Source organism: Ictidomys tridecemlineatus, chromosome 16, assembly GCF_052094955.1.
Source record: "Ictidomys tridecemlineatus isolate mIctTri1 chromosome 16, mIctTri1.hap1, whole genome shotgun sequence".
NCBI classification, from domain to species: Eukaryota; Metazoa; Chordata; class Mammalia; order Rodentia; family Sciuridae; genus Ictidomys; species Ictidomys tridecemlineatus.
The window spans coordinates 35,996,646-36,024,217 of record NC_135492.1 but is presented as its reverse complement, the minus strand read 5'-3'; the positions used below and the strand labels follow the sequence as shown (position 1 = coordinate 36,024,217).

General features: G+C 35.8%; 1 protein-coding gene across 16 annotated transcripts in view; it reads left to right on the top strand.

The window, feature by feature from the left end:
• The window catches only part of LOC110597004 (uncharacterized), a 110,978-nt gene that overhangs the window by 20,166 nt on the left and 63,240 nt on the right, over window positions 1-27,572 (top strand). For 14 of the 16 annotated variants that reach the window (XM_078033872.1, XM_078033875.1, XM_078033874.1 and 11 more), the window contains exons 6-17: window positions 278-342; window positions 4,909-4,942; window positions 7,341-7,413; window positions 9,084-9,141; window positions 9,233-9,384; window positions 19,757-19,852; window positions 21,336-21,426; window positions 22,084-22,161; window positions 23,659-23,757; window positions 24,351-24,382; window positions 24,477-24,549; window positions 26,878-26,960. In XM_078033872.1, the coding sequence (XP_077889998.1) occupies window positions 278-342; window positions 4,909-4,942; window positions 7,341-7,413; window positions 9,084-9,141; window positions 9,233-9,384; window positions 19,757-19,852; window positions 21,336-21,426; window positions 22,084-22,161; window positions 23,659-23,757; window positions 24,351-24,382; window positions 24,477-24,549; window positions 26,878-26,960 (934 nt within the window). The remainder of the gene's footprint in view (window positions 1-277; window positions 343-4,908; window positions 4,943-7,340; window positions 7,414-9,083; window positions 9,142-9,232; window positions 9,385-19,756; window positions 19,853-21,335; window positions 21,427-22,083; window positions 22,162-23,658; window positions 23,758-24,350; window positions 24,383-24,476; window positions 24,550-26,877; window positions 26,961-27,572) is intronic. The other 2 variants (XM_078033867.1, XM_078033868.1) reach the window with 2 other exon arrangements.

Sequence of the window (27,572 nt, the reverse complement as noted above, 5' to 3'; positions counted from 1 at the left end):
GACACAATATCTCTATTTTTTACTTTTATGTGGTGCTGAGGATCAAACCCAGCACCCTGCGCATGCCAGGTGAGCACGCTACCCTTTGAGCCGCATCCCCAGCCCCACAAATAATTTTCAAGTTAATAAAATTTCTATAAGGCTTACAAATTTGGAGAGCATACGAAAAAAGTTCTGATACTAGATCTAAAACTCTATACAAAGTATTCAATTATATTTGGTCAGTGTTTTCATATGATTATTAAAATACCAATTTTATTACTTTTTTCAAATATAGCAACAGGAATTTAATTCTTCAATATATGAAAGCAGAATCTAGAACATCAGCAATTTTCAGTTCAGGTAAGACTTACAAAAGTGAGTTACTCTTGGTGTTTATGCCCTGTATTTAAAAAAAAGAGTAAGGAAGTTTTGATTACAAAAGAACAATGGAAAAAAATAAATCTTTAAATTCCATTCATATTTTTCTTAATTTCCTTCTTGATCATCTAGAATCCAGAATTATTTAGCAATTAATTGTAGAAAAATTATCATCTAAATGATATTATCTGAAGAAATTTTATATTAATTTTGGAACCCTGAAATTTTATGGCTTTGCATAAATAAGAAAAATATTTTTAAATTAGTGTGTTTCCTATATGGTGACATTATAGCAAATTGGACTTGTTATAAAAACAGGTGTTCTTATCAACTATTAATATCAACTCCTATTGTGGGCACAAGTTAGTGGATTTCACAGTGATATTTCTATACTCACACACAATAATTGAATCCTGACCACTCTCCCTACTTCCATTTTCCCCCTCCCCAGTTACCTTCCCTCTTCCTTAATAATCTCTCTTCCATTTTCTAGTCATTCATATTTTCTTCCCAGATTCCACATGTTAGAGCATGTGATACTTGGATTTTTGTTTGATTTTTTTTTAACCTTAACATGATGACCATCCTTTCCATTCATGTTATAGTTTTTGTCCTTGTTTACTTTTAAACATTTTTTTATTCAGTGTTTGAAATACACCATTTCATGCTATCCTGAATCTTAAAGGTTCTACTCAGAAATCTAATATTTTTTCTGATGTGTTTATAATTTCTTTGCCCTTTCTGTAGATTTCAGTTTACCTTTGGTAATTTTATAGACTAATTTTCTGGTCATGTCCATTTGGGATTCTAAAACCTTATTATGCCTGGATATTCATAACTGTCACCAGATTTAAGAAATAATTTCTTTTATCCACGGAGAAAGCTTGCATTGTCTATAGCCTGTACCTCTCCTCCATTGTGTGAACCAGTGATTCATAAGAGTACTGTCTATGAATTGTGGGTCTGTAAGTTGTTTACAGTTCTTCTGATTGTTGTTAGTATTGTCTGAATGTGGTATTTTATCAACTTCAAACTCTGATATTTTTTTCTTTCACTTGATGTACTCTATGGGTTTGACTTCAACTAGATATTTTTATTTGAGGTATGGAGCTCTTTATTTTCAAGATTTCTAATTGATTCTTTATCAGAATCTGTATTGAATTGTTCTTTCATGTCCTGCACTGTTTTCCTTAATTTACTCAGTTTTTCTTTGTTTCATCTTTGAATTCATTCATTATTTTTAACATTCTTTAGAATTTTTTTTCTGGTGCTTTCTCTATTGCATTATCTTTGCAAAAAGTTCCTAGAGTTATAAATTGTGAAAGAGTCATACTACCTTGCTTTTTATCTTCTTACATTTCTAGATTGAAATTTGTACATCTTCAGGGATATGTCTCTTCCATCTTTATGTGAGGGTTTACTTAGGAAGTAGCCTTCTCTGGATGATGTGTCCTGTGGTATTGGTTTATTGTATAAAGTTGAATTCATTTCCAAATGGCATCTGAATTGCAGTTTCCTGTGTCTTATCTGTGATTCGTGAGCTGTTGTCAGTTTGCACTGTCAGTTCTGAGGTAACAGCTTTCTGCATCAGTGTTGAGAGTGGAGTCATGTTGGTGGACTAGTGATATAGGCAGTAGAGAATCTGTGGTAGTTCCTCTAAATTTGTCAATAATGTGCTGCCTGCAAGGATATGGGAGAGACCTAGGCTGAGGACCTGCATGATTTTGTAAGAGTTGCTTCATTTATTTCTAGTCTTGCTTTAGGGTGAGTGTCCAGACCACTGAATTTTAGACATGTCTGTCCATTCCTAAACGGGTATATGTTAGGTGGGAGCTTTTTTTTTTTATCTCCTCTGTTCTTATTTTTATTTTTTATCAGCACCAGTTTTTATTTGTATATATTTAGGTCTATGTAACAGTAGAGTGTATTTTGATATGTGATACATACATGGTCTATAACTTATTCTATTTAGGATCAGAGAACATTTGGCCTTTGGTTTTCTGGTATTGTCTTATTTCACTTAGTATGATAGTCTCCAGTTCCACCCATTTACCAGCAAATGCCATAATTTCATTCTTTATGGATGAGAAATAAGTACTCTATTGTGTCTATGTACCACATTTTCTTTAATTTTTTAAATCTTTTTAAGGGCACCTAGATTGATTTCATAGCTATTGTGAATTGAGCTGCTATAACATTGAGGTGGCTGTGTCACTTATTATGTTGATTTTAAGTCCTTCTGAGTAAAATAGTGTTTCCATTCCAAATTTTCTGAAGAATCTCCATACTGTTTTCCAGAGTGCTTGCACCAATTTGCAGTCTCACTAGCAATGGATGAGTGTAACTTTTTTCTCACATTCTCTCCAGCATTTGTTGTTGCTTGTCTTCTTGATAATGCTAAACATTTAAAAAATATATTGACCAATTGTATTTCTTTTTCTGTGAAGTACCTGTTCAGATTCTTTGTTCATTTATTGATTGGGGTGTGTGTATATGAAGTTTTTTGAATCGTCTTTCATACAATCAAAGAATAGGTGTTCCTGTGGCTTCAATTGTATTAATTGTTGCTGTAGCATTAGTGGTGGTGTCTGGAGTTCTGTAAACTCCAGCTGTGCTGTCACCTCCACCCCCAGTTAGTGTTAGAAGTTAAGAATAGAGTTCATTAAGAGGAAAGAAGCAATTGCCAGTAGAAAAGGATTTGTGGTTTTCTAGATAGGAATATGACAGATGCAGAGGTAGTGTAGGATGTGTTTACCAGGAGGAAAGAGAAAAAAAGCAGTAATGGAATTAAAGAGGAGAGAGTTTTCAATTAGCATATTTTGGATTGATTTTAAAACAGAATACAAACTCAATCCAAAATATGCTAATTGAAAACTTTAATCCTCAAAAAACAGAGTAACCCTCAAAAAACAGAGTAAGGAAAAATAAGTATGTTTAAGATTGCTAGACATGAGAAAGCAAAAAAAAAAGTTCACATGTAAAAGTGTGTAAATGTCCATCATGTATCCATCAGTACACATTCAAAAACTAAAGAAAAAAAGCACAGGTTGTCACTGAGAGTACAACATGCTTGCTCTCTGTGCCAAAGCTCTGTCCCTTCTCCATGGATTGGGATTAGCTGTGGGAGGTGCTGTCAGCTCCACCCCGGGTATAGGTTATGCTGGGTTCTACAAGATCTTCTCAGGGGAGGCAGTGAGGCCTAGTCCTTGCCCCAGGTGTTTCATTGCATGGGGAGTTATTGAGCATAAAAGAATCAAGGCACCTTTAGCACTATATCCCCCTCTTCTCTCCAGGGCTACACTCTTGGGAAGGGGAAGCCAGTTCTTCACCAGCTCCGTTTTTCAAGAGTACTGTCCTTTCTGGCCTCCTGAGATCTGCCCCCAAGCCCCAAGCTCCATCCCTCCTGCTCCTTCAGATTTTGAAGCCACTGCCACTGGTCCTGGGCAGTGCTGTGTCAAGGGAAGAGGAAGGCAGGCTCTCTCTGGCCTCTTTGACTTACATTACCCCCAGGAAAAATGCTGTCCATGCCAGAAATTCTCCTGATGTGCTAGGCTCACTTTAGAGCTTGTGGCTGGTGTCTGCTGGATTCATGTATGGGACTGGGCCCCAGCACGTGGATCTAAGTTCCCAGTCTGAGTTGGTGCCGCTGCAGTGCAGATGTGCAAACATGTCTCCAGCTTCAGCTCCCTGTGCATAGCAGGCAGAGCAGGGGTGACTTCCACGTAGTAGTTTAAGGAGCAGAATAGCTTCTGAGTCTTCCCAGGCCAGGTTGCCTCTTGGGTCCCATGGCAACACTTTCTGCAGCACTTTTTAAAATTTTTTTAAAAAATTTTTAGTTTTAGGTGGACACAGTCATTTTATTTTTCTGTGGTGCTGAGGATTGACCCAGTGCTTCATGCCTGGTAGGTGAGCACTCTACCACTGAGCCACAACCCCAGCCCCTCATCTGCAGCACTTTTCAGTCTTTCCTGTCCTCGTGTACTCATTTCCCCCACTCCCATCAGAACCTCAGCTCCAGTTCTGTTTCTCTCTTTGTCTGATGCACCCCAACTTCCCCAGTTTCCCAGGCTCTCTGTTCAGTATTGAGTATCGGTGGCATCTTTCATCACCCACCTCACAGAGAAGCAGTTTTCCCCCTCTGGGTCCCATGTCTTGGAGCTGTGCAAAAAGCCACTTCCTGCTAACCCACCATTGTGTCTCCCCTTGTTTGACACTGATATCTTTATGCTACTTTATGTGACAATGATAAGGTTTTCTTTCATCTTGCAGTTTTGAGTAAGGATTATGGTTTTGAGACAAATGACTTACTTTTAAGTATCAAACTTTTATAATTTCCATGTTTCTTGCATTTGGTAAGTACAGAGGAGGAGACATAGGAGTTGTTAATACACTACTTACCTATCAGAAATACAATTAATATTAATTCTAAAAATGTTTCCAGGTATGGGCCTGGAGGAATATTTTATTATAACAAAACATCAGAGTCATAAATCTTTAATATTTTATATTTCTGTTGATTAAATATAATTTTATTGTTTTCTTTAATAGTGAAAGAAAGTTCTGAGGCTGACGCATTAATAAGGTATGAATTTATAGGTTTAAAAAAATTGTCTATTAACTAAGTAGAGTGTAAAGTTAAAAGGAACCAAGTATTTGCTGAGTGTTCTAGTCTGGGACAGACACCACATTAGTTAACACTTGTTTCCTAAAGTTGTGTCATGGAAACTTTGGAAATGCCTGTGATATTATAACCTGTTAATTACTATTAAGGCAGCTGTCATTCATAGAGGCTGACTATTTGTTCCATATTCTCCTAATTAATAAGTATCAGGCCCGTGGTTAGACTATAGCCTTACCTGGCTGAGAACTCCACTGTGTTGCCCACTGTACAGGTTGATACCAAGATGTATCAATTCAGAATTCAAAGGCCGTTGTGGGTTAATTCTGATTTACATTTTACCTGAGAAGCTTAGTTATAGTCCAAGATTTTGTCCTGACATTTTTGACAGTTCCACTGGTCACCAGCTTTTTTAATACATCAAAGATTTTATGGAAAATCTCAAAGAGCTATGGCCATAGGGTTTTCTGATAAACAAGATCAGGCAAGAGCTGGAGAGAAATTATCTTTCTGGAAGTGAAGAATACCATTGTTTCGACAATGTTGTATTAATTACACTAATCCTTAGAGGACATTCTAACTGATTTCTCTATTTCCTGATTTTCTAGTTGGTTTCCCTTCAATTACTACCCCTGTTCATTTTATGAAGACTTTTACTTTTATACTCTTTTTTTCTTTTCTGTGACTGTAATCTTTTCTTTAATTTCTATCTTTATTTTCTGTTTTGCTCCCTTGGTGATTGTTTTATTTTGTCATTTGAATATTTTCTGATGATAGAATCAAAAGTTCAGAGAATTTCAGATTTTTAAAGGAATTTTAGCAACTAGTCAAAGTATCCTCTAGTCTTTCAGCATGTGTTTGACAGGCTGGCCAAATGATCGTTTTGAGGATGAACCTGAAATTTAAAGATATTAAAGGGACTTTTCTGGGTATAGAAAGTGGCAACAATGAGATTTGAACTTTGGTTCTTGAATTCTAAGCTCAGTACTTTTTCTGGTTATCATTTTGAAGGTGAATATTTTCATAATAAAATGGGGATTAACTGTAGGAACCCAACTAAAGAGGACAAGAATAGAATTAAGTGAACAAAGTGGTAGATGATCAAAATGTAACTAATGAAGGAAAGGGCTATTCTGAAGAGTAACAACACTGTGTTGGAGGAATAAGAGTTTTTAGAAAAGAGACCAAAATTGTGGGGTTTATGATCAGTTTGAACACAAAACTGGAATTCAGGGCGCAGAATATTGAAAGCTCTCTATAAAGGCATATTAATATATACAGTATTTAGAGGAAGTTCTGATAGGTTGTATTTTTTTTTGTTTGTTTGTTTTCCTGTTTGCATCTCTGTGATTCACAAATGGATTAGTGACTAATGAACCAGGCACTAGAATTTGTTAGAATATATGGATCTGTGGCCCAAAGTGGGTGTCCGTTCACCTCCACTTTCTTTTCAACTTGCTGATGTCCTTACAATGTACATGTAGTGTTGGGCACAGGAATGATTGGCAGGCAAAGCCATCACACAGCTCCAGTTAAGTAGTTGGTAATGTTTTTAGACTAAGGCCAGCCTCAATCACTGGCCTCCATTTAGTTGAACCTTGTGTCAGGAATCTGCATGTTCATGATGTAGATTTCAAGTTTGGAGACTGCCACTGAGGCCTGCAGATGAGGGACTAGGGAATGGATCCCAGAGGAAGGAGGACATTTAGAATAATACTCAGGGAAACAGGTACAACTACCCAAGACTCTGCTTTTCTGGCAGTCTTTTCCCTTGAGTATCTGAGTGTCTATAAAGGTTTTAAAGTGCTTTCTAGTTTATGTGGACCTGAATAAAGTGGGACCTATATAGGAAAAATCCATTTTATGATTTATTTCGATGTGCCTGACAAAAATACTCTAAATAACATATATATTCACTTTTTAACTTTAAAAAAGTTTTAAAAGTTTGAGCAAACTGCTTGTGGATAAAGGGGAAATAATAGGGTGTTTTTATTAGTGACTTTCATGGTGAAGAATGAAGTCTGCTATTTTCAAGCCACCTTGCTTAGTATTTGACTCATGGATATCCAAGAGAGGGAACTCTGGTGCATCTTGCTACCTTGTCTTGGGTTATCAGAGGTTTGTTTTGCTATCACTCTGAATTGGAACTAAGAGTGCCTTCATTGAATATCTCATAGTTTCAGAGCAGTAGAAGCAGAACGAGGTAAATAGGAGCTTTTTTTTTTTAAAAAAAAAAAGAGGTCATATTTTAATTATATCAATCAAGAAATACCACTTAATAAATTTTACCTAAACGTTAAACAGAGTTTATTTTAAAAAGAAAACCACTCACCCGTTCTTGTTATACATTTTTGCTCTAAAGATCTCCCGAAAAATCTGATCCAGGTGATTCCTGCATTGCAAAGGGTGAGGGCAACTATGAAGCTCATATTAAGGTAAAGTGATCTTTCGTGAAATTCATGTTCTTGCTCTGAATTTTGTATTTTAAGGTGTTAATGCTTAAAATTTAGCTGTATTTTTTTCTGACATTTTATATGAAAATTTGCTAAGAAGAATCCGTTTTAGAGAATTATGTTGAATTAAAAAGTTGTCTGTATCATTGTTCTCTCAAGTACCTGAGCGTCTTGGGGCCAGGGAGAAAAGATGGACTGGAAAACACATAGTGACAGAAAAATTGCATTAGGAACAGCTTTCTAACTGCAGAGGAAATGTGAAATTTAGTCAAGGATCTTTTGAGTAGTCAGTTTATATTACTGTCGTTTGTAAATCATACGTACATGACTTACAACCCATGTCTAAGTTAATTTTTATAGAATCGTGGGATTTCCCTGGTGCCTTTAGTTTGGAATGTATGATGTACATTGCAAGTTGCTTTTTTTACTTGAACCCTTGATGTTTTAGTATCATAACATTTTAGGAGAGCTTTTTCTCTATTTCTATCCTTGGTTCTATATTTATACTAAAATAATATTAGGAATTGTGGCAAGTCAGAAATCTAGGATCTATATCTTAATACTTGTATTAAAAAAGGCTTTTGCATATCCATACTTTGTGAGTCTTTCCACTAAAAGTGACACTAATTTTAAAAACTATAAGTAGCAGAAAGATCAGTAGAACAGAAGGAAATAGTAGGTCCTGAATTAGAACAAATTGTATTCTATGCTTTTATAATGATATCCTAGTATATAACTTCTATTGTGCTGTATAACTGAAAAGAACCAATAAAAATAAAAACAAATGTGAGGTAATGAACTTTTTTAAAAATTTCCTCTCCATCTAATCAAAAAATAGATGGCCTATACAAAGTAATAACCAGTTCTGGAAGCAGAGACTCTCAATAATTGTATGGTAAAAACTTTCAGAATTATTGTTCTTTGATGATAATTTCTTAAAATATCCAAATCCTATGTCACATTCTGAAAATTTAAATTTTAGGTGTTTCTGTATTTAGTGATTTAAATATTCATTGTAAAAATTAATTAATTAATGTTTCTGTTTAGCAATTCTGTGTGGTTTTTATTCATTGATACTGCCCCCACAAGATTGCATTTTTCATTCTTCTTTTTCTTGGAAGAAGCAAAATTTGTATGAGCATTTATCTTTAGCTATTTAACACATAAGATGGGCAAAACTTCTACTGTTTTTGAATCCAATCAATCTCATTTAATAGATACTCTAAAAGCTCATGTCATACGTTTTCCCCTCAAGAGGTAATTCATGCCAATGTAAGTCATAAAAACACCTTAAAATATCACACATAATTTCTCAAAATGTTACTCATTTTTCAAAAGTAGTCTAAATACAGATGGCTACAATGTTTATCCTACATGAATTCAGCTGAAGAAAATGGTATAATGGATTTCAGTATTTGTGTAACAATCAATTGGAGATAAGGGGAGTGACATTTTGGAGATCTCTGTCAAGGCTCATAATCCTTACCCCATGAGAAGGTATGTCTTAGGTAGTGAGAGAATTGGAGTTTGAGTATACATTGGAATGACTCAGAAACCTCTGCTCTTTCTCGCATACCCTGCTATAGTAGAGAACATTAATTATTTCATCAACTTTGGTTTTTTATTATACCTTAATCTTTTTTTCTTCCTAGAACATCCTGGAAGAAGGAGGAAAATTAACTAAAGCTTCCAGGCAATCCACGAAGGATGGTAAGCTATTTGAAGACTGCCTGTTGTTGTGCTGCTTATTGACTGAAATTACAGAATTTTTATATACTGTTTATTTTGTTTTTATTGTCAGAAGCAAAATATGACACTGGGAGCCGAAGGAGTGAAAACTTACCTGACAGCAGTACCCCTGCCAGTCAAAAGAAGGAAGTAGTCGAAACCACACTGGTGCAGGAAATCAGAATAAAGAATTATTCTCCTTTCTTTCCATCACCTGACTCAAAGGTAATGTGTTTTTAAAAACTCTTTCCATTTTTTTTTCACATATCACCTTCCATGATGACAAACATCCTATAACAAGGTTATACTAGAAAACAAGGATAACAATAGGTGAGGTGTATATAGAGAATTAACATTGACAGAATGTGGTGGGAATAAACACTTCTTTGGTGTGCCCTTATGGAAGGAAAGAAATAGAAAAGAAGGCAAAAGAAGAGTTTGATGAATATGAAGCTGAGAAAAAGGGATGCATAGGAAGAATTCATTTATGAAGGAAAGGATAAGTTTCCATATTGAATAAGAGAGACAAGATGGCTGATATTTAAAATAAGTAGTAGTGAAATGAAGGGGATCAGCAAGTCAATATTAGGCCAAACACAGGAATGTTTAGGAGAAGTACGTGTTGGATATATAGAACAATGTGTCAAATATGTCTATCATTTACTCTTTGATATTCTTGAATGACTAGGAGGCAGGGTGTGAGATTACCATCACAACCATTTTGTGATTATAATGAATAGAAAAATAAGCAAATAAATGTGGGTATTTTAGATCCTTAAGAAATCAATGTTTTCTTTGCTTCTGTTCTTATTAAAGCTTCAAGTAATTTATATTTAGCACCAGTTAATATAGTTTTAAAACTATTAAAATAGTCAATGCTTGTTGAATTATATAAAAATGGACTCTACTGTCACATATAATTAAAAAGAAACCAATAAAATAAAAAAACATATAAATAGGTACTGCTATTCAAAGAAAAATATAAATCTAATCAAAACAAGTAATAGGGTAATGAACATGATAAAGTAACTTCTAAAAATTTTAAAAAAAGATAGCCAAAATTTAAAAACTGCTCCTGAAGTATACACAAAATTTCACTGTGGCATATTTGTATGTACATATAGATTAATTATACTCCCCCAGTCATATCTTGAACATTCCTTCCTCTAGAAGAATAGAACCTCCAGAGGTTCTATTCCCAATTTTTTTATTGATTTTAAAAAATGGCAGAGGAATGCATTACAATTCTCATTACAAATATACAGCACAATTTTTCATCTGTGGTTGTATATAAAGTATGTTGACACCAATTTGTGTCTTCATACATGTACTTTGGATAATGACATCCATCACATTCCACCATCCTTGCTAACTCCCTGACTATTCCCTTTCCCTCCCTCCCCTATTTCTTATCTAGAATTCATCTATTCCTCCCATGCTCCCTCTCCCTACCCCACTATGAGTCAGCCTCCTTATATCAAAGAAAACATTTGGCATTTGTTTTTTGGGGTTGACTAAGTTCACTTAGCATTATCTTCTCCAACTCCATCCATTTACCTGAAAATGCTATGATTTTATTCTTTTTTATTGCTGAGTAAAATTTCGTTGTATATATATATGCCACATTTTTTTAAATCCATGCATCCACTGAAGGGCATCTAGGTTGGCTCCACAGTTTAGCTATTGTGAATTTTGGTGCTATAAATATTGATGTGGCTGTGTCCCTGTTGTATGCTGTTTTTTAAGTCCTTTGGGTATAAACTGAGGAGAGGGATAGCTGGGTCAAATGGAGGTTCTATTTCCAGATTTCCAAGGAATCTCCAAACTGCTTTCCATATTGGCTGCACCAATTTGTAGTCCCACCAGCAGTGTGTATGAGTGTGCCTTTCCCCCACATCCTCACCAACGCTTTTTATTTGTCTTCATAACAGCTGCCATTCTGACTGCAGTGAGATGATATCTTAGAGTAGTTTTGATTTGCATTTCTCTAATTGCTAGAGATGATGAACATTTTTTCATATGTTTGTTGATTGATTGTATGTCCTCTTCTGAGAAGTGTATGTTCAGGTTCTTGGCCCATTTGTTGATTGGGTTATTTGGGTTTTTGTTTGTTTGTTTGTTTGTTTTTGGTGCTTAGCTTTTTGAGATCTTTATATACCCTAGACATTAGTTCTCTATCTGATGTGTGAGGGGTAAAAATTCACTCCCAGGATGTAGGCTCTCTGTTCTTTCTTTTACCAAGAAGAAACTTTTTAGTTGGATTCCATCCCATTTATTGATTCTTGGTTTTAATTCTTGCGCTATAGGAGTCTTATTAAGGAAGTTGGGGCCTAATCCCACATAATGAAGATAGGGCCTACTTTTTATTTTATTAGATGCAGAGTCTCTGGTTTAATTCCTAGGTCCTTGATCCACTTTGAGTTTGGTGCATGGTGAGAGATAGGGGTTTAATTTCATTTTGTTGCATATGGATTTTAGTTTGCCCATCACCATTTCCATACTCCCAATTTAATCTATGCTAATAGATAAAATTTATTATCCATCTATTTTCACGATGAACATTTCCCACCTCTAGTTTTCCATATGAGAGCAAGATATGATTTTTTTTCTGAGACTGGCTCATATTGTTTAACATGATGTTTCCCAGTTTAATTCATTTTCCTAAAATTGACTTCATTTTGTTATCTATGCATAGAAATCTTCCTTGTGTATATATACCACATTTTCTTTATCCATTGTCTTATTTTACAAGCATCTATCCTGATTCTCTAACTTGCCTATTATGAATAGTGTCATGATAAAGATGAGCATATGTGTATCTCTAATGAAGGCTGACTTTAAATATTTTCTAATACTGAAGAGTAGTATAGTTGGATCAATAAGTAGGTCTATGTTAGTTTTTTGAGTAGCCTTCATACTGATTTCCATAGAGGTATAATAATTTATAATAATTTGTGGTCGTGCCAAGAGCATATAAGAGTTTTTTCTTCTAAATTCTTCCTAGTGTTATTTGCTTTCTTGATGATTACTTTTCTGAATGGTGGAAAATGGGAGCTTGATGTTGTTTTGATTTGCATTTCCCTGATTGGTAAAGATGTTATGCATTTTCTCACCTAAGTGTTGGCCATTTGTACTGATTATTTTGAGAACTAGCTGTGCATTTGCTTATTGATTGAAAAGGTTTTTGTGTTTCTGGTGTTAAGATGTTTGAGTTAATATTTTCAGGATATTAACCATCTGTCAGAAGAGTAGCTGGCAAAGCTTTTCTCCCATTCTGGAGGCTACTGTTACTGTCTTCTTACTGTTATGTGTTTCACTTACTATGCAGGAAGGTTTTAGTCTGATGCACTCCATCTTATCTATTGTTGCTCTTTATTTCCTGAGCCATAGGGAGCTCTATTCAGGAAGTCATTGCCTATCTACTGAAGTGTTTTCCATATATTTTCTTCTAGTTGTTGTAGTTTCTAGTCTGGTAGTTATGTCTTTAATCCTTTTTCAATAAACTCTTGTACAGTGTTAGAAAATAGGCATCTAGTTTTCTTCTGCTGCATATGGATATCTAGTTTCCCCAACACTATTTCTGAAGTGTCTTTTGTCTTTTCTCCAACATGTTTTTGTCATTTTTGCTTAGAATCACATGACTGTACCTATGTGGATTTGGCTCTCTGACTTCTCTTCTTTGCACCAGGACCATGTTTTATTTATTTGTTTTATATTTTGAAATTGGGCATTGTGGTTTATCCATCGTTGCCCTTATGATCAGCATCACTTTGTCTAAGTCTTTTTTTTTTCTTCCATAAAAATCAGGAGTAGTTTTTTTTCCCATTGCTGTGAAGAAAATCATTTGAATTTGAATTGGACCACATGGAATCTATAATTCACCTATGTACTATGGCCATTTTCACAATATTAATTGTGCCTCTCCATGAACATAGGAGATCTTTCTACTTTGTATTGCCTTCTTTAGTTTCCTTTCTCATTACTCTGTTATTTTCTTTAAAGAGGTCATTCACTTTCTTGGTTAGGGTCATTCCTAGCTATTTTTAAAGCTATTTGAATAAGCTGTTACCCTGGTTTCATTCTCACCAGTGTTGCTATTAGTATATAAACAAATGATTTATTTTTAATGTTTATTTTGTATCCTGTTACTCTGATGAATTTATTCATCAGAACTAGAATTCTCATGGTATTACATTTATGGTCTTCTAATCATTTGCACATAGAGATAATTTGATATTTTAACTTTTCTGAATCCCTTTTATTTCTTTCTCTTGTCTAAAATTTTAAGTACTGTGATCATGAGAGTTGTGACAATAAACATCCTTGTCTTTTTCCTGATTTTAGAGAAAAGTTTCCTGTTGACAATACTATTGACTTTGGATCTGATATACTTGGTCTTTATTATCTTAATAAGTTCACTAAATTGCCCAGGCTGGCTTTGAAATTACAGTATGCCAAACAACCTCCTGCCTTTCTGAGAATATAGACTTATACCACCACGCCTGATACTGTATATTCTTTTATAATGTGGTGTTGAATGTGGTTTGCAAAGATTTTATGAGAATTTTTTATACCATGTTCCCCAAGGATATTGGTCTCTAGTTTTTCCCTCATTGTGTACATATTCACTTTTCCAGTCGGGGTAATATTTTGCCGAATTGCTTTTGAAATGTCTTTTCTTTGCTCTTACACGTAATGGAGGGATTAATATTAAGTTCTTCTTTAAATACCTGATAAAATTCAGCCCTGCACTCACTTCTGGTCCTGGAGACTTGTTATTATTTCTTCAATTTAATTGCTTTTTATTGAGCTGTTTTTATCTATCCCTTTGATTCAAATTTTTAGGCCATATTTTATCAATGTCTTTTAGATTTTTTATGTGTTGTAATTTTAAGTCTTTAAAACAGTCTAGATTTTCCCATTAATTAAAATATGTTTTCCAAATAGTCTCTAGAGATCCTCTGGATTTCAGTGGTGTCTGTTGTAATATTTCTGTTTTTGTTTCTAGCTTTATTCATTTGTATCTTCTTGGCTAAGGGTTTAACAATCTTATTTACCTTTTCAACTACCAATAATTTGTTTCATTATTACTATGTTGTGGGCTTTTTATTTTCTATTTTATAATTTTGGCTCTGACATTTCTTTATTGTATTGGTTTTAGAATTGATTTACTGATGTTTTTCTTAGAACTTGTGATGCACCATAAGATTTTTAATTTGAAATATCTCTGATTTTTAAATGTAGGTAGCCATTGCTATAAACTGCCCTCATACAACTGCTTTGGTGGATCAGGAGAGGCACATTGGAAGGAGAAAAAAAGCTACTGGGTAGTAAGATTGGTCAGAAATGTTATGTGCATTTCTGTATATGCTATAATGAATCCCACTGTTATGTATACATATGATGCCTCAATAAAAGAAAAGGGAATAAAAGAACTGCTTTTACTGTATCCCATAAATGTGTGGATGCTGTTTCAATTATAATTTGATTCTGAGGTTTTAAAAAAATTTCCTCCCTTTGATTATGCAAATATATTGTTTATTCTTCAAGTGTTCATGCAGTTTCTGTAGTTTTATGTCTTAATTATCTCATTATTTCATATATAATATTTGGGTTTATCTTGAAATAATTATACAAGCATTGTGTATATTTTTTTTTCCAATTTGGTCCTCTGTACTCTTTCTTTCCCTCCTCCTGTTTTCTTTCTTCTACTCCACTGATCTTTCTTATATTTATTTGTAGTTGTTTAAATTAGTGCATTATTGATATGCATAAAGGATAAGTTCAGTGTGATATATTCCTTAGTGCACACAGGAAAGTTTGTTCAGGTTCATTCCACCACACTTCCTTTGGCAGTCCCTCCATCCCTCTCAATCTCCTTCCTCTGCTCCACTGACTTCTCTTCTATTTTCATGGAATCTCCTCCCGAATTTCCCCTTGTTTTATGAGTGAAAATATTCAGTCTGAGCTATTTCATTTAGCAGAGCGTTTTCCAGTTCCATTCATTTACTAGCAAACACCATTATTTGTTTCTCAAAGATGACTGAGTAGAACTCCATTATGTATGTATGCCACATTTTCTTTATACATTAATCTGTTGGTTGACACTTTGGCTTTTATTGATAGCCTGTCTATTTTGAATTTTGCTGCCATAAACTTCGATGTGGCTGTATCCCTATAATAAGCTGACTTTAAATCTTTTTGAGTATATACCAAGGACTGGGAGAGTTGGGTAATACCTAATGTTTTGAGGAATCTCTGTTGCTTTCCCGAATATTTGTACTAATTTGCAGTCCCACCAACAATGTACAAGTGTACTTTTTTTCTTTATCCTCACCAACATTTAGTATTACTTATGTTCTTGATAACTGTCATTCCGAAGAGAGTTAAGATAAAATCTCAATGTAGTTTGTATTTCCCAAAGTGCTGGAGATGTTCAATATTTTTTTCATGTTTATTGTCCATTTGTATTTCTTTTAAAAAGGATCCCTTTAGTTTTGTCCATTTATTCTGTGGGTTATTAATTTTTTTGGTGATAAGCTTTTTGAGTTCTTTATATATTCTGGATATTAACCCCCATTTCTGGATCAGGTGGCAAAGATCTCCCATTCGATAGGCTCTGTCTTCATGTCTTATTTGTTTCCTTTGGTGTTCAGAAGTTTTTTTTTTTATTTGATGCCATCCTACTTATTGATTCTTGGGTTTTATTTCTTAGGCTTTAGGAGTTTTGTTAAAGCAGTTGATGCTTGTGTAATTATGTTAAAGAGTTCAGCTTACAGTTTTATCTAGCACTTGCAGAGTTTCTTATGTAATTTGTTCCACTCTGAGTTGATTTTTGTGAGGGTGAGAGATAAGAATCAAGTTTTGTTCTTCATGTGTATGTCCATTTTTTTGCAGACTCACTTGTTAAAAAGGCTGTCTGTATTGTTTTCTGATAGCAATCCGTTGTGATGTGATAAGGGGTGGAGTGAATTATTTTGAATTTACTAAAACTTGTTTTGTATCATAGTGTATGATCTATTTTAAAGAAAGTTTTCTATATTGTGAAAAAGAATGAGTTCTGCTCTTCTCAGATGAAATAATGTGTAGACAACTATTAAGGAGACATGATGTGAAGTAAAAGTGACATCTAAGAACTTTTTGTCCACATAAGCAGTCACTGGTGAGAGTGGTGTTAAAGTCACTCACACTGATGGCATTTTTTTATTGGGTCCAATCTATATCTTTAGGCTGAATAGTGACTATTTTATAAAATTGGTTGCATTGCCATTCACATATACATATTTACAGCGATTTATCTTCTTGTTGGTTTTTTCTCTTTAGCAGTATGTAGTAACCTTCTTTGCCACCTTTGGGTAATTGTTGCTTGAAATCTGCTTTGTCAGGTTTGAAAATAGCTACCACTGGGTTTCTTTTTTTTTCTTTTTCTTTTCTCTTTTTTTTTGGCTTTCATATACATGAAATATCTTTCCTTTGATCTTATTCTGTGAACATCTTTGCAAGTCAGGTGTGTTTCTTGTAGACAGTATACATTTGGGTGTTGTTTATTATTTCAGTCTGTCTTTCAAGTTGGTAATTAACACAATGTGAATCCATGTTAGAACAGTGAGGCGTGTTTCTTTATATTATAGGATTTACTCTTAATTCTCATTTGCTTTTCCACACTTATAGTGACATTCATTCTTTTATATTCTCCCATGATTTATTTTAATCTTGTGTATATAGAATTCCATTGTGAATCTTCTGTGGTGATAGTTCAGTTATCATAGGTCATTTTATTCTTGTCTTGGAAGATCTTTATTTCTGCTTTTATTTCTGGAGAATAACTTTGATGCAGATAACAATGTAGGCTGGCAGTACTGAAGTAGGACGGATGAAGCTGGACACTAGAGGAATTAGCAAGAAGCAGGTTATTCTCTGCAGCCTGAATGCTGAGGCTAGACATGAGTTGAGCTTTATACCCAGTGGTGGGCAGAGGGGAGCTTGGAGGTACATTTTTGCAAGGGTCTACAGGAAGGCAATTTCTCTTTGTGAGTTCTCGGAAGGTACCTATTGTCTCATTTCTTAGAGCAGTCAGGAATTTTACAGATTATACCACAAAAGCAGATTATATTTATTAAGATCACAAGTAAATTTAGTTTTTGCAAGACGGAGCAGAGCAACCGGAAGTAGGGCATCAAACACATTTGAGCCATTTTGCAAAAATCTTTGCTGATATTTTGTTAACAAGAACAGTTGGGGTGAGGGTCTCTGGAGAAGCTTCATGAAGATGTATTTGTGGAGGAGGAGGTGCCACTACAGTATTTCAGTTTCAGTTCTTGAAATATTGCATGCACTGCTGGCCCTTAGAGTTATCCAGATGTGTTGACAGGGCTAAAGAGCTGAGCGAGAGGAAGGAAGGGACACAGGGGATCCAAAGCTTGGTGCAGCTCAGGATGTTTATTATTGGCAAGGATAGCATTTTAAAGTTTATCGTGCATTTCCAGCCATGGAATGCAACCTTGAGGTTAGGCAGACAAAATACTAAAATATGTTTTTTTTAAAACAATGCTATGTTTACATTTATATCCTGAATCTTTATTCTAGATCTATACTAGCAGCTTAACATAAGATAACAAGAACATTCCCCAAAATAACTCCACCACAAGGGAAGGACATGAAGTACGTCCACAGTCTTAAGAGGAACTGTTGGCAAGTCTGAGCATGTCAACTGAGCATGTGCTGAGAACAGTCTTCTGTCCTTGCTTGCTCTGGCCTGCCAAGAGCTTGGAGGACATTAACTCCTTAACTCCACCACAGTCCTTGAGATCACAGACACCTCCATCACAGATGCATTACCATTGATCAATGACTTGGTGCTTCTCTCTTGAATTTGTAAAAATCTTTCTTTCCTCTGAATTTCAACCAAAATACAATGTAAACAGGTTCTTTTTTGTCCATGTTTATTTGGCCTTCTAAATGCTTTCTATGCCTGATGTCCATCTTATTTCCACAATTAAGGATTTTTTTTCCTGGTGTGAGTTCATCTAATAAGTTTTCTATGTCTTTAGTCTGTATATACACACTCCTTCCTTCAAGACCTTAGTCACAATTGGTCTTTTAAAGTTGTCCTAGAATGCTTGAATGTTCTTTTTAAAGTCTCTTCTTTTTATTATTGTAATAAAGTTCTACTTCATCCACTTTGTCTTCAAAACTTAACATTTTTCCTTCTGCCTGATGTCATATACTGGCAGTACTTTCCATTTGGAATTTTATTTGAGTTAATAAACTTATCATTTCCAAATTTTCTGCCTTGCTATTTTTTTCAGAAACTCTATTTCCTTGTGGAAATGCTCTTTCAAAACCTGGATTGCCTTCATTAAATTATTTCTTAGTCCTTTGGTTCCTTAAACTATTTTCATAATAAATTGTTTAAAATCTTTGCTCAGCATACCCTACACATCAATGTATGTGGATTCAGTTGTTGAAGAATTAGACACTTTGGGTATTAGTGCCTTGCTCTCTCATGTTTCCTGTTTTAACATGCAGATGTTCAAATAGATCTCTCTTCCCCTCTTAGATGTGGACCATTTTGTTGAGCAGATTTCTCTTTGTATATGCCCTGGACAGAGTGTAGGTTCTATTTTCAAAGCCTCAACTCATTGAAAGAAGTGCTGGGACCACTAACCCAAAGCACTTTAAGAGGAAAGAATAACCACCAGTAATAGCCAAAACTTAGAAGCAAAGCACATGTTGATTTATAACCAAAGCAAAAACTTTTAAAAATGATCTCCACAATTCTAGTATCCAATGAAGAATTGGTAATAATACTCAATGCCCAAAATTTAGGCATTAGTGATTCTAAAATTAATACTAAAGTATATAGGAAAAAAACTGGTGAGATGGAAGAAAGGAAAATAAGGATGACAAATGAAAAAGAAAAATGGTGCAAATATAAATTAAAAATAAGAAAACAAGTTCAAAGAAAATAAAAGAATTAAAAGATTATATAAATAGAAAGTGAAAAACAAATGATACATAAAAAGTCACTTAAAAATGCAGTGCCAAGAAAAGGATGTGATTTTCTTATCTGATGTAATTCAAATGTAGATGCTGAAGTCTGGCTGGGCACAATTCAGGAGCCACTTGTCAAAATAAACTAACTTTATTTTTAGAACTACAAACGCCAAACAAAACAGCTCCTCAGGAAAAAAACCCTCAGAGCCCAACTGCCACCACCGGCTTCCACAAGCCTCTCTCTCCCACAACCCTCACCACCTCCCACCATCCTCCTGCTCTTGAGGCTGATTGGCTGGGTCACATGGGCGGAGCCAAAGAAGTCCCCCAATGGGCAGTTCCATAGTCTGAAGGGCAGGGAAACAGCCCAATGAACATCACCGCAGAGGAGCCAATCAGCTAGATGTTGCTGGGGCCACTGTGAGCCAATCATCAGCCGGCAGCTGGAAGTTTGCTGGCAGCTGGAAGTTTGCTGGGGCCCCTTTGGCTGTGGCTCTCAACATGTAGACACTTTCTTCCCCAACTTCTAGTTTTAGAATTCACCATTTTGGGGGTGTTTCTGGGGAGCACCTATAGTTGTACTGGTTTCTTCTCATTCTAGCCCAAACAGGCCAATACTGGTTGTAGAGTCTTGAATGTGGAAAAATTTCATCCGTGCCTGCCAGGAAGTGTTATAGGACCATTTTCATATGAAGAGGTAAATCATTCACGATATTGGTTTTTGGGTACCGGGGGATGGAACTCTGGATATAGTAGGGAGCTGTCAACAAAAATATCACACATGGATCCTGTGGTCAGTCTGTGCTGAAAACCCCAATTCAAGACTTCTCCTTTCAGTGAGCTCAGGATCATGCAAGATTCCAAGTCTCTGTGGTGTTTGGTCCCGCTTTGTCTAAGCATGGTTGAGGTGGACTGCATGCAGGACCTGGGCTTGGTTGGAAGAGATTCGGGAAATAGGCTTTTCACAAGACTTTTCCAAGCACTCCAAAAATGTCCTGCCCCACAAAATCATACACAACTCATCTTCTTTTCTGTTACTAATCTCAAAACATCTGTTTTAACAGGCAGATGTTCCCACTGCCCTTCATTTTATAAGGCGGCCACCCAGCACACCATACCTCTTCCTGCTGACCAAAGCTTTCAACACATCCCTGTTAATCTGAACAAAAATGGTGGGCATCCACAATTCCAGTAAAGAGAGGCAGTCACTGTGTCTTGGAGATGTAAAACATGCAGAGATTCTGACCTCTCAAAGACAGAATCCCAGCATCGGACCTTTCTAAAAGGAGAAACCCCTCCTTGAATCACCAAGGAAGTGACTAGAATTGCTTTAGTTCTTCCTTCACATGCCTCTCAGCATAGTGAGATGGCCAGACCTGGGAGATTTTAGCACTCCTTTCTGAAGATTGTAGCAGCAAGTTTTCTACCAGAACCAGTCCCGACACTCACTGTCACATAGTTCCTACAGGCACATTTATTTGAAACTCACCTCTGTTTCTATCCCTTGGTTGACCCATAACCATAATTTTTTGTAATTTTTTTGAGTGGAAACTGATGAATACTCTACCTTCATATATTGGAAAAAGAAAGAAAACCTTTTAAAAAAAGGTGGTTTTATTAAACTAGTTTCCCTATCCGTAAAAGTTTGATGAAAAGACATCTAGATTTCTTTAAGCCTTTGCTTACCTGAATAAAATAGTGGGAACATGGCTTCTTTTCTAATTCATGTGATATAATTCAGTCTCTATAACAAAATATCTTAGTTCAATACTAAAAGCTTATAATTAGAATGTTTTAAATGTTTAATGATAGGTAGCATATTACATATTTATATATACGTATATGTATGTGTGTATACAAGTTACACAGTTATACATATTATATATGTTATATATGTTATGAGGTCCTCTTATTTTTAGTGGTAAGTGATCAGTAGGGTTAGGTGTAATGAAGTTACTTTCTTGTGGAAATATGCACATCAGTGTGGTTTTGGTAAGTAATTTTCTATTTAGCTGATTTTTCAGAGGACATATGACTCTGATATAAAATGTTTCAATTTTCAAAGTGTACTTCTCTAGTTTTTAAGTCTAATTTATATCAAATCTGGAAAATTAGGTGTCTCCTTAGAATAATGATTAGAAAATCTTCATGCAGCTCGTTAGTGATATTAATTTTACCAGATTGTCTCTCAGATTCCTCAGAATGATGTAGGCCATTTGCCTGGTGATGCACATCAAACAGCAAAAGATGATGTAAATGGACATATAGAAGGTAAGGACCACTCATTATAAAATCATGGATAGAATGCTTACGTAGGACATGAGCACTTGCATGTTTTAATAGTGGAAGAATGAAAATAAGAAATAGTAAGGAGATTGAAATAGTGTATCTTATCAAGTTGCAACCACAGGGTAAGCTGGAGTGTCCCTGGAGGAGCTGAATTATTAGGTCCACTTCCAGACCTGCTTAGATGAGAGGAAAGTTGGGAAATAAGGAAGGGGAGGGGAGGAGTGGGAATGAATAATGAGAAAAGATGCAGACAACAACAAAAGAGAAAAGAAGGTGCACGTTGGTCATGGCCTGATAAAATGTTCCCTGGAAAGATCATGACTTCTAATGCACCTAAATTTGGGGGACAAGATAGGGAGAATTCCAAATAGGTAACTTAAGTGGCCAGGCACATGGTGGTGCATGCTGTATTCGCAGCAGCTCTGGAGGCTGAGGCTGGAGGATTTTGAGTTCAAAGCTGAGGGGTCTCTCTCATTCAGCGAGGAGGTCCACGGCACAGGGTAGAGGAGAGTGTGGCTGTGGACCAAGCAGGAAGCAGGTCTGATTTTATTGCACAGCTAACAACTATATATACTCAGGCAGTAACTAGGCAAAATATGGGCAGCCACCAATACAATTTCTTGCTAACTATCTTTGCAGCAACCAGTCATGGAGTGGACCATGGAGCAAGTGAAGGGACAGCAACACATGGCCTCACGCCCAGGACTGCGCCTATGGGTAAGCAGCCTGCTGCTCAGGTGCCTAGTATAAGGGGAGTGGCCTGCCACTCAGATGCCCTTAACATAGGCCATGTATGCAGTATTTCATGTACTTGTCCTCACACAAAGCCAGCTCGGTAACTTAATGAGACCCTCAGAAATTCAGCAAGACCCTGTCTCTAAATAAAATATATATATTAAAAAAGGGAGCTGTGGATGTGGCTCAGTAGTTAGGCACCCTGGGTTCAATCCCCAGTACCAATAACAAAATAACAAAGCAAAAAGAAACATCAAATAGGCAAGTTAGAGGAATTGGGAGAAGATTAAGCATGCCGATGAACTCTCAAACTTCAGTGAATCATATGTTGGGGACCATGTACAAAATATATGTTCTGACTCAGCAGGTCTTTGGTTCGACATCCCTAATGGATTCAAAGAAGCTTCTAATGCTCCTCATCCACGTGCCACATTCTGAGTTGCAAGAGAATTAACTGCCTTTTAGAAGATCTAAATGAAGGGCCCTTGTTCCTTATTTCAGGGCATACCAGAACAAGTGAAAGCATGAATCTTGCTTTCTTTCAGAGCATGTCTCTTGGCAAAGGGAATGGACAAAAGGATGAAGGCATAAAAATTGTATTTTTAACGATTTTTTTTAGTTATACATGGACACCTTTATTTATTTTTATGTGGTGCATAAACCCAGTACTTCACATGTGCTAGGCAAGTGCTCTACCACTGAGCAAAACCCCCATCCCCTGAAAATTATAGTTTTAAGATACAGTTGCTAAGTTGGGAAGAAAAAGTAGTGGAAATAATCCAGACAATAAATGTAAAAAAGAATCAAGACCACAGATGTAGAGGTTGTTTTTGCAAAGCAAAGGGAAGAGGAAATGAGGAGGGAACAAAATAAATTAGCTAGGTAATTTCGAAGGTGATAATAAGGAGACTGAGAGGATGCATTTCAACTGGTTTCAGTATATTTGCCTTCAAACCAAAGTGAGAATCACTGGTCCAGAGATGATTCTAAGTGAGGAAATAGGTAGAATTGGGTCAACCTGTGACTATTCATTTCTCTTCTCCATAATTACCAAGCTTAGGGAAGAATGTGGCCTTGATGTCAGTTCAAATGAGAAGCGTAGCATTTCAGAAGCACTGGACATTTTGAAAGATAGTTAACTTTTCCTTCACTGAAACATGTCTTTGAGCATGCTAGGAATGCACTCGATTACTCTGCTAAGTCCTCATCTCTAGATAGTTAATGTTCTGATAAGACAGCTATTTCATGAAAATCCTTGAAAGTCTAACAAGATATATCAAACCAGGCTCATTTTGTGAACAGCAGACTCTATAGGTTTATTCTTTGAATACCAAAACTTGTTATTCTTTGTATATATGCCAGTGAATTTGAAATGTAAAAGATTATTTATATCTGATAATTCTTTAGTATTTCCGTTCACTTTTCCCCTTTGAATTTCCATATTTTAATACTTTATGCTTATTATTCATGATTTATTAGATGTGGTTCCTATGTCTTCTCAAATGAGTGAATCAAGCAGCTTTCAGTTTGTTAGAGCAGAGGATACAGTAAAAGAAGATACACCACTGTCCTGCATGGGTATGGAAAAATAGATTAGTATAATAAGTATATATCTAAGCTGATCAGTTCACAGAACTTTCCTCAGTGCAACTGAATTATACTTTCCACTGAACTGTTATCAGAACTTTGGTCTTACTATATAGGAGGACAAATGGAGGAACAGGATATATACCTGTAATAAAGTTGATTAAGTGATTGTTACAGGCTACACTAAACACCCATGCTGTTAAATTTTTACTTCATTTTATATATTTATGCCCTGAAGGTCCTGCTTTGCTCCTCTGATTAGATATCCCCATTCCCTCAATCAGTACACTTGTTATGTGTACATTGCCTATTAGATTTATGGTAACTGGAAATATAATCTCACTTTTGGAAACTTAACTCCATGTTTAATTAAACCAATATTTGGTGTTTTCCTCCAGTATATTTGATTCATGTTGCTGTACTCATTAAAAAAAAAAAAACAGCAAACACAGAAGCCCAAAAGCTAAAGCATTCTTCATCAAAGCTAACCCATGGAACACGGCCCCATGTTGATTCAGCAGGAAGGTGTGGGTGGTTCTGTCATATTTATGTTTTGTGGATTACATATTTCTTTTGCTTTTCAGCATTTCAGGATTTCACACATTGTTTTGTGAAGGTAATTATAAACTTCTATATTCATCTTGAATTTATTGACTTTATTGTATAAAATGTACAACATATATTAATATCTGTTTTCCAAACCCATACAGCCAATCCTAGACAGGAGGTGTTTTCTTCAAAAGAATATAGTGAGGAGAACAGAAGAAAGACTATGCAAATCAGGTAAATTTTGCAATGCAAGTTCTGTAGAACTATAATAAAATATTTGAAATGCTAGGAGATTTTTCCCTAATTAGTGGGGGGATTTGACAAAAAGTAAACCAGTGTCTACCTTGGCATACAAGCTTAAAAGTATATCTTTAAAGACACAGCAAAATGATTTCTAAAAAATCTTTATTATTTTTAAATTTTAAGTTCCCCAGCTAGAATCCTTATGCTTGTTAGGTGAATTACAAGGCCCCATTTCCCCCTAGAGTTTATAAAAACTTATTGCATAGCTGCTGATAATTTCCAAATCTTGGGATTTGAACATACAAATATTTGTATGAACCCAGGGATTAAGGGTAGTATGTGAAATAAGACCCACTTAAAATTTAATTTCTAGTATAATACCCACTGTATTGAATAGTTACATTGAACTGTGTTGCACTTGATGCATCTGTTTATTCTGTGCCTGTTGTCACTCATGTGATGGTGATAATCCATACAAAGTATGATTATTTATTTTATTCATTTCCTGTAAAACTAATAGAGTATTTGTAGAAATTTACTATTTTCTGAAGTTGTTTTTAGCCCAGAGTTATAAATTCAAACTTATGTACACAAACCATCATGTATATTCCCTTTTCATGCTTTCTTTGCTTGTTTTTTGCTTGGTTGTTTGTTTTTTGGTTTATTTTTCAATGGTGGGTACTGAGCACAGATCCTTTTGCATGCTAAGCAGTGGTTCTACCACAAAGCTTTTCCCACAGACTGCTCTGATTCATTGGAGGGTTGGGTAAATCCAAAATGAAGGAAATCGCCCCCCAACCACTGAAATGAGTCCCTTCAACATAGGAAAATGTGAAATGGAAAGACTACATGGTAAACCCAAAGAACTTAAACAGTTGCTATTTTATTTCCCATGTCATTTGAAACTTTGTATAATACTCCAGAGCCTCATATTCCAGGGACTGGCTTTGTCCTTTATTTATTTAATGAAACTTCATTCTACACTGATCCCAGAAAATGATATATCCTGTGTGTTTCTCGGGACATTTTCCCATTCTGGCCTGCCTCCCTCTATTGGGCACTTCTGCTGCCTGTTCACGTACATGCTCTCCATACTCACCCCCAGCATTTGGAGCTGTCTAGCTACAATGCAAATGTGACCATGAACTTTTCTCTAGAACGTGAAAGGCCAGCTTTTAAGATTACCCAGAAATCTCTCATGAGTTCCGCCGAACTCTTGAATCCAGATCCACTTCCCCTGCCTTCACCCTTCTCTGGCCCTGATTCTCACCAGTCTCTATTTTCAGACTCATTTAATGCTTGATCCTGTGTCCAAATACAGCCTTTCAAGCTCTCCCCACCTTCTGCCTCTGGCTGGTAACCTTAGTCCTTTAGTCTCTGCTAAGTTTCAGTTCCAGGAAAGCCACTATCTCTGGTACCTTTTTTCTCTACTCTTACTTCTGGGTTCAAATAAACTGTTGTTGCCAAGGTGATGTAAAACAGGTCCCCTCAAGTCCAGGAGCCAAAGGGCTAGACAGGAAAAGGAGTAATTTACAGGTTAGCTGGTAGATATCCAGTTGAACAGTGGCTGAAATGCTAAGGTACCCCAAGGAAAGGAAAACCACTTTATGACAAGGAGATTCATAATCATGCAGGACTGAACAAACAGACTGTCTTACAAAAAAAAAACCCCACATTTTTCAGAATAATGAAGAAAAACGTTGCAGATACAGGTGTTCATTGATAACAGTGTAGAAAATATCAATCATTGTGGAAATGACTATTGATGAGTAGTTGTTTTTAAAAGTTACCATTATGAAGGAAGAAAATAGCAAATAGTGTGAATCCCCACATTTGTATAGTGTTTTTAAAATTTAATTCTGGCAACTTTTCATTCATCTTGAGCGGATATAACTTTGAGACATTTTTGTGTATTGAATCTGGTGATAGGTAGTGTCTCCCGGGTAGAATGTTGAAGTTTTATATCACTAAAAGCATCCCCTGAAATAGTATCTGCTGGGCACAGTGGATCACCCCTAAACCCAGCTACTTGGGAGGCTGAGACAGGAGCACAAGTCTCAGGTCAGGACAAACACTTTAGAGAGACCCAGCCTCCAAAAAAAGTGGGGGGGATCTTTTGGCTACAACTCAGTGGCAGAGCATTTCCAACATTGCAAAGTCCTAGGGTTAAATCACCGAGGACACACAAGTATACCCCACCAATAAAGAGTTAAAAAGGTAAACAGTCACCTAAAATGAAAGCTTACTATTTTTATTTTTGACAGACTCTCTGTCTTAATGTTCTCAGTAGTTTAAGTAAATCTTACATGCATTTTTCAGACAAACCACTTTGGTTCTCATCATCAGAAGAGGAGGAGGAGGAGGAGGAAGGTCTTGACGACACCCAAAATAAGCAGCCACAGGTGTGAACACACATCCTTTTAAACTCCTGGTTTTCTCCTGTTCTCCTTGTTTTAAGAAAGTCCGTAAGGCCAAATTGAATTATCTTTCATTACAGTGCTTCGAAATCCAAAGATGGTAATTTAATACTCAAGTCTAAAAGAATTTAACTGGTCATGAATCTGAAAATAGCATTAGAATTTATCAGAACATACAGGGAAATAGTATCCTTGTGATCAGGAAAGGAAATTTTTCGGAATATTGTTTCTGCTTCCATTTTTCTAACCCCCTTAAATGATGAAGAAGTTAAATGTAGTTGTGAATATCCATTTGAATTAATAAACATATACAGTGGCAATGGCCATTGAGTGCATTTAGGGTAAAGGATGGTCCTCCCAGGGGCTCACTTTTACTTACATACGAACATGCTTTCATGCCAAGGGGAAAGATTTTCATACAGCCTAGACATCAGCTCAGTGTGTCTCTCAATGCAAATAGTAACCTCCAAGAAGATACCAATGGCCTATTAAGGAAAGTAAAACTTTGCAGAATGGGACCATTGCTTTGGGGTAAAAGCAGGAACTCTCTAGGTTTTTTTTTTCCCTTTTCAAACCATAAGGCAGTCAATATTATTA